This window comes from Taudactylus pleione, unplaced genomic scaffold (assembly GCF_031769625.1).
Source record: "Taudactylus pleione unplaced genomic scaffold, aTauple2 ptg000015l, whole genome shotgun sequence".
NCBI classification, from domain to species: domain Eukaryota; kingdom Metazoa; phylum Chordata; class Amphibia; order Anura; family Myobatrachidae; genus Taudactylus; species Taudactylus pleione.
In genome coordinates this window covers 8491036-8503394 of record NW_028284417.1, presented here as the reverse complement: position 1 = coordinate 8503394, position 12359 = coordinate 8491036, and the positions used below count along the sequence as shown (strand labels likewise).

General features: G+C 41.6%; 1 protein-coding gene across 5 annotated transcripts in view; it reads right to left on the bottom strand.

Annotated features, from left to right (window-relative positions):
* SENP6 (SUMO specific peptidase 6) overlaps positions 1-12359 on the bottom strand; it is a 158142-nt gene that overhangs the window by 93358 nt on the left and 52425 nt on the right. For all 5 annotated transcript variants that reach the window (XM_088471553.1, XM_088471568.1, XM_088471560.1 and 2 more), the window contains 4 exons: positions 11631-11857; positions 10937-11089; positions 5971-6004; positions 648-845 (listed from right to left, as the gene is read on the bottom strand). In XM_088471553.1, the coding sequence (XP_088327679.1) occupies positions 648-845; positions 5971-6004; positions 10937-11089; positions 11631-11857 (612 nt within the window). The remainder of the gene's footprint in view (positions 1-647; positions 846-5970; positions 6005-10936; positions 11090-11630; positions 11858-12359) is intronic.

The window sequence follows — 12359 nt, the reverse complement described above, 5'->3', positions numbered from 1 at the left end:
CGAAACGCGTTGGATGTGTGCCATCTACCCTATATAGGGGCGTTATACATATTGAGGTGTGATATTTTATATCAATACAACTACGAATTTTATCTGGCTGTATACTGTTGATTGAAAAAGATTTTATGTATAATAAATATTTTTTATATTAATGGTGGCCTTTGAGCCTTCTTTGGGTGTATTCTTGGTGCAAGATTTTATTTCTAGATATTTATCTCCTTAAGAATATAAGGAGTTTTTATTCATATTAAGAAAATCCAATTGTTTGGGAGAAAAGCCACACTGAAGTTTTTAGTATCCATAAAGTGGACAAGTCGGCGGTAGTATCCATCTCTTCTAAGAATTTATAATACTGCAAATTGGATTACAAGCTTATTATATATTGGACTTTTTTTTATATATTTAAATGAAGTCAACAGTTCGCTATTTGTTTTCTTTGGGGCGCATCTTCTATACGACTCTATAAAATATTGTGTTCTAGCCCCTACTAGCAGGGGGGTTGTTTTAGAAGGTTTGCAGCCATTTCTTATATACTAACAAAAGCGGAGCGCTGGTTAAAGGCATTTCTTTGTGTGTATACATACACAATTTTTTTTCCCCATATTTATAAGTCTCCTCTGAATACCAAGAGCAACTTGCACACTTACTTGTTGCATTACAGTCATACCATCCACTGCCATTTTGCCTGCTCATTTTAAATTGAGCACGCAGCCTCTGACAGAGAGAAGGCATACTTTGGAAAAATGCCACCGTAAGTTTTCTTGTGCTGCACCACTCACACTTCTTAAGCTCAGATGTTTTCATTATTACTTCTTGGTAAGAATCTTCATTGTCATCAGGAAGTGCTGTGAGGAAACATGATGGATTATTCTAAAGTTGTACTTAATAGATTGTTCTCTAAAAAGAGTATCAAAATAGGTATTAAAAATAGAGACACATTTTTGAAAATACATGCAATGTCCACAGGACCCATTTTTGCAATCTACTTATCCAAAATGCAAAGCTTGCTCTCCTAAGTGAAACCAGTACTGGTAGAGGTTTTTTAAAATGATAATGAATTCAGACAATTCAATGTGATGGTTGCAAAATGCTGGCGATGGTGGCACATTGCAAGAACAAATGCATCTCTATACTTTTGGTAGAAAAATGCAGAAACCATAGGGGTGGACCAAAAAGAATAGTAGGTGGGACTGCAAAGACATTTTTACTTTTGCTGGCAAGAGAATTTCCATCCCTGCGTATAAATCCATAAATAGTCAGAGCCTTATTAGAGGGATGTGTACCAAAGCTGAAAGTGGGTATGAACCTGTACATACACCTAGTTAAGTAGTGGAATCTGATATGGTGTAGCATACTTGTGCCATTAGTATGACCCAGGATATTACAGAACTCGCACATATCACCATTTGGTTAACTGGTAGGGATGCTCCCATTCCCCCCAGGGGTCTTGACCCCTCCCTAGGGATTTCGGCCTTCTCTTCAGTGGCCTCTGATTGGTCACCTGACAACGCTTCTGGATCTTAGGGCATGGTCTCCTGCAACCATCTTCTTCCTTAGATGGGGTTCTGTATGCTGCCACAGTAGTCAGATTCCGACTTGTCCCTCCAGGAGGAGGGTGAGGTGGCGGGGAACAGAGGCAGACTTAACCTTGTTCCATGCAACTGATCCCTCCGGGGAGCTGTAAGTGAAAAATCTAGTGTGTCCCCGGTATACATTGGATCTTAGGGACAGTGAGGAATCAAATATTCCAGACAAGTAACAGTTTAAGCAGAAACACCTTTTTCCCCCTCTACTTCATACCTGGAGGATCTACTGGCTGAGGCTTTGGCCAAACATGATTGGAAATATTTTGCAGATTGTAGTCCTTCTATACTCCTCCTAGCAAATTTACGGCAAAATGGAAATACATGTCCAAGGTGGATGCTCTCATAGCAGGTCGCTGCAAGATCACACCTTTAACATTCCAAACTCATTCTTCCTGTGTGTGCCTTCTCATAAGGTAGAAAAGGATTCTCTTAAAAAGATTCACACTAAGGCAGCGGCTTCTTCTAGACCCAGTTTAGCCTTGGATCAATAAGGCTATAGAGCAGTGGTGGGAACAATTGGCTGAGGGCCTAGACATGACTGCTACAGCTGGTGAAGCATATCCATGAGGCAACAAAATATGTCTGGGAAACTGCTACTGATGTGAGACTTCTTGGGGCCTAGGTTTCAGAAATCTTGCTCGCTGTACATGATTGTTTTGTACTTGGTAAGTAGATTCTGGACCAACTCCCATTCACATTTTTTTCTGCAGTCACTGGGGTAAATGGTCTCCTGCAAATTCCTCAAAACCAAAAAGGGACCTTGTGTTCACCATCTTCGAGGGGAAGGACAGTAGTCAGTCCTCCATGGGCCAGTTCCCTGATCCCTGTTGACTGCTACAGTATAGAAAGGCTTGTGTGGGCAAGCAGACAGCTGCCACACCCAGTGACAGACAGTCACCATGATGGGTAGTCGGCTTACCTGGGTACTCATGTGGTGGGTTCTCAGATTCTTCTCTTCCAGGACCAGTGGTTCAATTCAAACACAGATTTCTAGGTGAAAGGCACAGTGATTTGGGCATACACTTTAAGCTCTCCTAAAGTCCCTGCCAAGCATTATTTTTCTTCTTTTCTTAGAGAAAAGATTATACTTTTGTTCTGGTGAAAGCTATTTAGCCTTCTCCCCGTAGAAGTGATCCAGTTCTGAAAGCAGATAAGGGTATATCTGATCCAAAAGCCGCAGTTGACCCATTCTCTATCTAAGATCCCTAAACGTCCTGTTGAGGGTGAACATGTTCAAAATAGAATTTTTGTGAACAGTTACCAACAGCATCAAACAAATTCATGGCTTTCATGAACATCGAGGACATGTATTTACAATATGATCTGAGAAGGGCATCACTACCTCCTTAGAGTGGCTGTTTAGTCTCGCCACTCTCAGTTTTGGGCCGTACCCTTCAGTCTTCCCATAGCACTGAGGGTCTTCACCAAGATTATGGCAGTTTATGGCTGTCATTCTCAGATCTCGGAAAGTGACTGTCATCCCTTTTCTGGATGATCTGCTAATCAAGGGAGATTTATCCCTCCTTGTTGCAAACTCACATTCTGGAGACAGCCCAGAGCATGGAGGCTCACAGGTGAATTCTGAATTTCATGAGGTGCAATCTGACTCCTTTCCAGGAGGATATTCTTCCTGGGCTCCTGTTCTGGTGCTCTTACCACAAAATCCACTCACTACAGAGACTACTGAAGCCCCAGTTTGTTCACAGGTAGTTGCCAGTCCACCTTGTATGGATGTCCTGGGGAAGTTGTTATCCACCTTCATGTGCAATTTCATTCAAGGGTGCTCCAGAACGAACCCATTTCAAAAAGGAACAAGTCTCATCAGATCTCGACAGTAAGCTCTGTGCCCAAGAATGGGTCTCTCGCTGCACTGATAGCGGAGAGGTGACTGTTAAAAATTGTCGGACATACTCCATCTGGGAATAGGCATTTCTGACAACAGCAGGGTTTGCAAAATACAAGCTATAGCGCGTTTTTACGTGCTACATCAAACTGGGGACCCAGATTTAAAAACCGATCAGGTCCTGTAGGACCCGCTGGCTGTTTGTGCTGGTGTAGCCAATGGCTGCACTGTGACATCTCCCCCAGCCAATGGCTGCGCTGCGGCGACTCCCCCAGCCAATGGCTGCGCTGCAGCGGCTCCCCCAGCCAATGGCTGCGCTGCAGCGGCTCCCCCAAGCCTGTATGCACGGCGTCTCCCCCCAGCCTATATACGCGGAATCTCCCGTAGCCTGTATGAGCGGCTTCTTCCCCCAGCCTGTATGCACTGCATCCATCGGGCAGAATTGTCGGTGGTGCTGGGACCCTCCGGCAGCCTGCGCTCCTTCAGCCAGCTGAGAGCTCTGCACACAGGTGGCAGGGAAGGTGGACACTGCATGGGACAGGAGACCCGGCTGGGGGGTCCCAGCAAAAGCAATGAGGTAAACACTACCCCATGTGCAGTCTATCTTTACCCCCTCCCTACCCTCAGTTCTGCCCCAGCTGCTATCCTAACTATTGCCTGCCCCTAACACCCTCCTTGCCCCCAGTACTGTCCTAGTTATCTATCCTTACCACTCCCTACACCCAGTATTGCTTGCCCCTAACCTCTTCCTTGTCCCCAGTACTGCCCTAGCTGCTAACAACTGTTTTCCCCTATATGCCTCCCATACTGCCCCTGCTGCTATCTACACTTGCCCCCTCTCTACACCCAGCTCTGCCCCTAACCCCCTTCCTTGCCGCTCCCCAGAACTGCCCTAGCTGCTATCTACCCTGGCCCCCTCCCTACACCCAGCACTGCCTGTCCCTAACCTCCTCCTTGCCCGCAGTACTGCCCCAGCTGCTATCTACCCTCGCCCCCTCCTTCCTCAAAGTACTGCTTGCCGCTAACCACACCGTACCTCCCCCCCAATTACTGCGCCAGCTGCCATCTACCATTGCCCCTCACACAACCTGACCCTAGTATACCCTCCATGCCCCCCAACACTGTCGCATCAACTATCTGCACTTACCCCCTCCCTACCCCCAGCCCTGCCTGCCCTTACTCCTCTATAGCTGCAGCTCTACCCCACCTTCTCCCTGCCTTTACCCTCAGCTCTACCCCAACGGCTATATACCCCCCCAGCACAGTCCCGACTGGTGCCTGCCCTCAACTGCCATAATATGAAACGGGACCCAGAAAAAGTGGTGTAGGACCCCAATCTTTTAAAGTGAGGGGTCCCTGGGACCCACAATTTTTTCCACTCACCGCGATCACTGCAACAGATGCCTGCCTTATATTCCACCTATTGAGACATGGGATCTTAAGTTAGTGATGACAGACTTGCTGCACTCTACGTTTCAACCGTTGGTTTAGTGAAGTTGAAATTCTTAACATTAAAAAGGTTTTGGAGCTAGTGATTATTCTTGTTGGTCTTCATCTTTCATGCCAACCAGGCCGTGCTTGGAACAAAATCTTGAAATTGGTTTCTAGGCTACATTTGAATCAGAATATTGAGATTCAGTCTTTGGTCCATGAATCTCCGAAGAGCATCAATTAATTCTTTGGATGTTGCCAGAGATTTGTGGACCTATGCTTATAGTACCCAGGCTTTGCACCAGACAGATGACCTTTGCTTTTGACTGATGTCCTCAAGAGGTGCCGAACAACTTCTAAACCAACCATTTTTAGGTGGATTACTATGGTGATCCGCCAGACCTACATTGGGGCAAGTCTGCCCATTCCAGAACCAGCGAGTGCACACCACCAGTACGCTGGAAGTATCTTTGGCAATGTGGCACACGGCCTCTGCTGAGCAGTTGGGCCACCTAGTCTGATGTACACCTTTGCCAAATTTTTACCGGTTTAATATGTTTGAGTACAAGGTTACCAGCTTTGCACGTCAGATGAAATGCACTAGAACTTCAGAGCATATCTTCTTTTAGAATCAGCTTTGGAACGAACTCAATGTGCTGACTCTATTGTCCCCTTATGGATGCCTGGAGAAAAAGGAGTTCTAAAATTTTCACATCATCTGATAGGGGACACCAGGCGCCATTCTTTTATGCTATTCGTCTATGTTTGGTTATCCTTGTTTGAATTATTGTTTTTCTAGAAGACCATTTTTTTTTTTCTAGTCTCCATCTTGCTCTGTACCCATGTTTTGTACTTTTGGGTTTTGTTAGGTAAAAAGGAGTATTCCAGGCAGCCCTCTGGAGTATTGAGGGGAAAAAAAACAAATGTCACTGTTCTACCCCTAAATAGTAATTACAGTGTCTCCCATCAACAGTGAAAAAAGGACTTATCAATAAGTACAAAAATACAATTGTTAGAATCTGCCCATTCGAATTGGATCAAAGAAATAAAAAAAACACCCACATCATTTATATTTCTCTAAAAAAAAAAAAAAAAAAAAAGTATATTTACCTTTCACCCGCATCTTTATGTAGTCTACACAGAACTGTACATAGAAAAGAAAATACACATATAAAATGACTGGAACTGTATTATTTTTTTAAATCCACAGTATCTCAAAGAGAAATGGACATTCATATGCCAACAAAATTATCCATTAATCAATTTATAACACTAGCTGCATTTATGTGGTTATTTTAATTCAAGGATCTACCATAACTGGCTACAAAAAAGGTTAATGCTTCCCAGCACATTACAACATCTAACATGATGAAGACTTACGAAAGAAAGTAGAAAATATTATTGGTCTTTGCATGCTACATTAAAGACTGTCAAAAGTAGAGTGGCTTATAAATGCAGAACACGTTTTTGAAAGAGAATTAATGTAGGTGAGTAAAATACTGTAAATAAGACCTTTTTAGTAGGCAGCTACTTAGAGCACTGCACAAAAGAAGTAAATGTCAATATAGGAATCTAAAGCTGTCATGTTAAGCATGTAGGTGACCATTATGATCAGCCAAGGAGGCAAATCGCATACAAACTCGTATGTTTTCGTAAAAGTTGGTGGGTCACAGCGTTCTAAAATATATGCTAAATTAATTTAGTCTGCCCTGTTTCTTGAGCTTCTTTTTATCATGATAAAAACACAAAAACGCAACCATTCATTAACCTCAACTCGTTCTTATATGGGCTAGACAAGTTGACCCTCAGAGCAGAAATTTCAAAACTATTTCCTAGCAAGTTATGGTGCATACACACGGTCAGATTTTCTGGAAGATATGAACGATAACGATTGTAAAAATAGTCACATCGTTCATATCGTTGACATGTTTGACATGCATTGACGAACGATGTGCGTGCCTGCATGTCAGATAACGATATCTGAAATAGTCTGTGTTTGCAGTCATATTTGGACGATTTCATTAATTTAAATAAATACTGTCAGAAATCGTTCATCGTTAATGAGATCGTTGGTAAAATCGTTCATCGTTGATCTAGCAAGTCTGACTGTGTGAATGCACCATACGTTTAGCCTCACTGAAATACAAAAAAATCCTAATGCTGGGCATATGTCAGATAACTGGCTGGTTGGAATGAAAATCTGGTAATGTAAGGGAGCAAATTACAATCGATTATATGGTTTTAAACACTGGAAAACAGACAAAAAATGATTGTTCAAATTGGTTTTATTTAACCCATTTGGCTGAAAATCCATTTTTGTCCATTTTCCAGTGTTTGTGAACAAATTTTCTATTGTCATTTGCTCACATACACTACCAGATTTTCATTCCAACCAGCGAGATTGGACAGATATCTGACAGATAATTGTATAGTGTATGCCAAGCATTAATGATTTAGATGGTTATCTGATTAATTACCTCAATCAACCACCCCATAACACTGATTACCGTATATTGTGTTAATTTATAGCCTGTACAAACGGCAGCCGCCCTTAAAGCGCTTTGATTAAAACTATTTTATAAAGAGAATACTGACAGCAGGCATTAATCAGTGTAGCTCACTGATTGACACTTTCAAATATTAAACCTAATACCTGGGAAATCTTGCAGTGTTGTTTTCCTTCAGATGAAATTACCTCTTCAAAGTGAAAAATTGTAAAAGAACACACACACACTTTAAGAGAACAACTGCCAAGAGTTTACTTGCATATTTCTAATAAGTATTGCTTTTTTAATTTTAATATTACCTTTATACATGATTAACTCACTTTTATGTGCAAAATGCATCAACTTTGTTTTCGATTGCCAGCTGAAGTAAGGGCACCATACAACTGAGCCATGATTTCCCGTTCTGCCGATCAGCAACCAAAACCATCATCGATCCGTGGACATCGATGATTGCCGATCTGGCGGATGATTGGGATCATTTAATTAAAAAACCCTTACTTGCCAATTCCGACCATATTTGGGTCAGCAATCGAGATTTTCCAACATGTTGGATATCCCGGTCTCGGCAGAACTGGGAATTTGTGGCAATTTGTCACAGATGTATGGGCCCCTTTACTCTGAGTTTAAAGCATATCATTTTTATATACTGTATTATGAAATAGCAAAGTTTCTTGAAAAAGCAGTTATCAATTATTCTAAGAATGAATGATACAGACCTACACTACTGATTGGGTGTTTAAAGACACAAACATATTGTGTTACCGTTTCACTATTTCTTCAGCAGCTGCTTAAACACAGTTGTACTTTAATCTCCAGAAGTTCATAATTCCAAAATTTTGATTTTTCCTAAGATTAGGATGCTTAATCGTACAACTCTAACAGACTCTTACTTTGGTAGCATTATATTATTGTAGTCAAGTATTCCAGAGGTTGAACCCCAGTTGGTCTCTTATTTATCTTCAGGAATTCAACATTTCTAACTTTAATGCCTGAACATTTATGGATATATAAAAGGCATTGTTGCATTTAATGAAATTGTACTGCTAAATGTCATCTGTTTTCTTATTGGCAGACATTTTTACACATCTAGGACTTTGTTATCTGATTTAAATGGGACCATTTTATAATCTTGACTACACCTTCACATGACTTTTATAGGAATTTCAGAATCAAAACAGTAATTTCTCCTATCATCTTCAGAAGTACTTTTAAACCTCTATTGCTGAACACTGTGCATTTTTTTTTAGTCTTAAAATATCTAATTTAGCCAGATTTGAACACCAGCTTTATCCAATCTCCATACCCTTCCACTTATTATTCAATATTTAGGAGAACTACTTTACTATTTAGCTTGTTAATATATTTACATAAAAGGTCAGCACCGGTTACTCTATTTTGGCCATTTTCAATAGCAGAAGTGCTATTTTCTCTGTCCGTATGGTACCTAGGCTTTAAAACAAATTTTTAAATATAGAAAAACCCCATGAACATATTCTTTAATTTCTGAACATGTAACAAACTTCCCAATTATGCATACCACCTACTATACTATAACTGTCGACAAATATTAAGAAGTTCAGTTCACCTAATTTATTTGGAAAATACAACACTAGAGGCCACTACTTTAAGTTTACAGTCTAATTACATGAAATCATCCTTGAAGACAGTCCATCTCCCTTCTAAGCAATTCTCTCAATAGAACATTAAGCTAGTTCCACAAATGGTAAATACATGTTACATATGCAACCAACTGCACCAGATAAGAGATTTATGCTGGCAAAATTTGTTTTTAAAACTTTACAGCAAATTTAATTAGACACTACCCATACCAAATATTACAACATTATAAAAAATTTTTTCCAGATTTCACAGAGCTGAATACTGCTAAAAACAAAAAGCTGGGGGGCTCATTTATCAAAATCCGCAAATAAAATGCGGTTGTGCCCAGATAATTTCGCCAACACTCGCAATGCAATATTTTTAAATATCGTGGAAATGTAATAAAATGCGTGTGCTGGGACAGAGCTTGCAAAAAAAGCCCTGTCCTCGGTGAATAGGAAGCAGATGTCTTCATTTGCTGGGGGTCTGTGCATGCGTCGGAAAGCAAAGTAATTTGCTTTCCGATTCTACGGCTTTGCCCGACAGCTCAACCCGGAGCGGACGCCGGTCTATGAAAGTTCATTGCAGCTAGGTTAATTGTTTATGGACGTCTGTGTCATGATCAGATGTGTTGGGAGGCCGGGCTGAGCAGCCGGATCACAAAGTTAGTTTTATAAGAGAGTGCCTATCACAGACCCTGCCTTATCTGACTCCAGCGTGACAGGAAGATATAAGGCTTTAACCCCTGACGTGTTGGAGAGTGCCTATGTTCTTGTCACACATAAATCTGCAGTGCCAACAAACTAGTGTTGTCCAGCAAGCAACCAGCAAATGTTATTAATATCATTTTAGTTCATCCAAGCTAGCTGCCCCTTGAGTTACTGCAATGAATGTATACCAGGGCTTGACAAATCCCGGGGGCCAGGTCACCATGGATACAAGATTTTGCTGCCTGGCTACTAGATTTTGCAATGAGGGAGGAAGCAGATCCTCATCAGCTCCAGCGGAGATTCGTGCCTATAGTAGTGCATGTGCTGAGTGTCGCCTGCGGTGACTGCTGTGCCTCTGTCCGTCCCGGCCTGCACTGATGACTCCTCAATCCTGGACTGCTCTGATTCCTGCTGTCTGTCCCAGTCTACGCTGATCCTCCTGTATGTCCCGGCTGTCTACTGTCTCCTAACCCCGGCTGCATAGAGCTCTCCGGTAGTAGGGTCTATGCATGGCCAGGGATTGCAGCTTCAGAGAGATAGTGGGGTTTTGCTGTACTTTCTGGCACCATTATTTTATGTGAAATGTGGTCCATTATTACTGGAGGGTGGAGCAGGAGAGCTGTGCAGAGCAGTGAAGGAGCCTCCATTTTATTGTATCCATTCAACTGTGACCATTTTGTGGACTAGTAGAGTGTGTATAACAGTTGAACAACACACAGAGCTGTGCTCCTCACTCCTGTAATTTTTTGGGGGAGGGGGGGGGGGGGGCGGTCGTCTGGCTCCTACACTTTCATCCTGGCTCCTAGATTTTAGAAAATGGTGTTAAGCCCTGATGTATACAGTATGTGACTACCACTCATTATTACAGCACTACAAGTATACTACGGCATTAAGCTCTTCATCAGCTGCTTAGGACTGGGGCACTGTACATAGTGTACCTGGTACTGTAAGCTGTAAAGTGCCCCAGGACAGATAACAGGGTTCAGGGCTGTTATCACTGCAGAGACCTGATGGCAGACATCCCACTGACGGGTAAATATTAAGTGACGAGATGGTTCTTATTGTAAAACAGACATCGGGTCCGGGATAAGCAGTGCTGGGAGGAAAAGCAGTTCTGGGGGAGGCATAGCAGCTGAGTGAAACTAAAACAATGTGAAAAGAGTGTGAAACACCCATTTCCACATTATTTTAGTACAAAAAAAAAATGATAACTAGGTCCCTTAATATCAAAGTTTTGCCATAAAGTCTATTTGTACTTACCGCAACAGCATCTACTATCATTCTGTACATTGTTCCTACTCGTACATTCCGACAAGGCAGAATAATACTTTCACATGCTATGCTTTCACTTGAAACGTCTACCTGGGCAACTTTACGGCGTTTGACAGGAGTAATGGCGACTGAATTGCCAAACTGTGAATGAAACATGTAGAATTAGTGCAATGCATAAAACTGCTATGATATGGCCAACTTAAATTAAGCAGCCCAGCCTTTACAAGAAAGACTTATTAGAAGACTCCACCATATTCAAAATCTCATCTTTTACAGCCAACCATTTTTGGGAGATAAGTCATACCTAGTCTAAAATGTTTTGGTATTTTACCCCCACTGTGCAACACTGTGAAGTAAACAGTCACCAGAAGCACATGGATACACTGATCTTATAAAAATACAGTGGGAGACATTTCTGACAAGCTGTGCACAGGTTATCACTTTCTTCTAATATTGTTTAAACAATGTAAGCAAACATCCAATTGAATGTTATGGTTACACTTTTTTATGTGCATCGGTACGTCACAATTGTGTGGTTCTTGCATTAAAAGGATCACTCAACACCACTATTTAAATTGACAATAAATATACATCTCTTGTTTAAACAATAATGTCAGCTGATAGGCTAGAACTAAAAAAAAAACAAAAAAACCACACATACAATTATAACCGAAAATACTACCTGATCTTTCATTCTAGCTTTCCTTGGGATTGGGGGGATGGGATCAGCCTCAGGCGGACTACTGTATTTGTTGTCAACTAAGCTATTTTCTCTTAGAGCAGCTTCTACTTTCCCAGATGATGGAACAGGGGAGGAACAAGCTGAATCAGCAGGCCGGGGAGAGATGCTCTCTAGTCTGCTGGTGCTTCCAGTGCTAGCGTTGTCTTCTTCATCACTAGATAGAATAACTGTAGTTACAGAAAGGGTGTCATTAAAAAAAATAGCTAACAAAAGCATAAATCACAACCATTTATTTTTAAAGTACTTCTATAACATCACTTTTAGATCATCATCATTTTATTTATATGGCGCCACACGTGTTCCACAGCGCCTTACAAAATGCATAAACAAATAAGTGAACAAGAAACCAGTGGCTTACAGTACAATACAATACAAGACATGGTTTGTACACATTGCAGCATTAGCGATCATAACACTCAATATAAGTAGCAGGGAGATGCCCTTGTGGAGAGTAAGGAGTAGAAGAAAGTAGAAGGAGAAACACATGAGGAAAGAGGGCCCTGCTCATGAGAGCTTACATTCTAAAAGGGGAGGGGCAGACAAACAGCTGTGACACAAATGAGGTACACAGGGAGAAAAGAGCAGGTAGTAGTGGGTTAGGATGAGAGTGGAAAGGCCTTGATGAAGTAGTGGGTCTTGAGAGCTTGTTTGAAGATTTGTAGAGAGGTG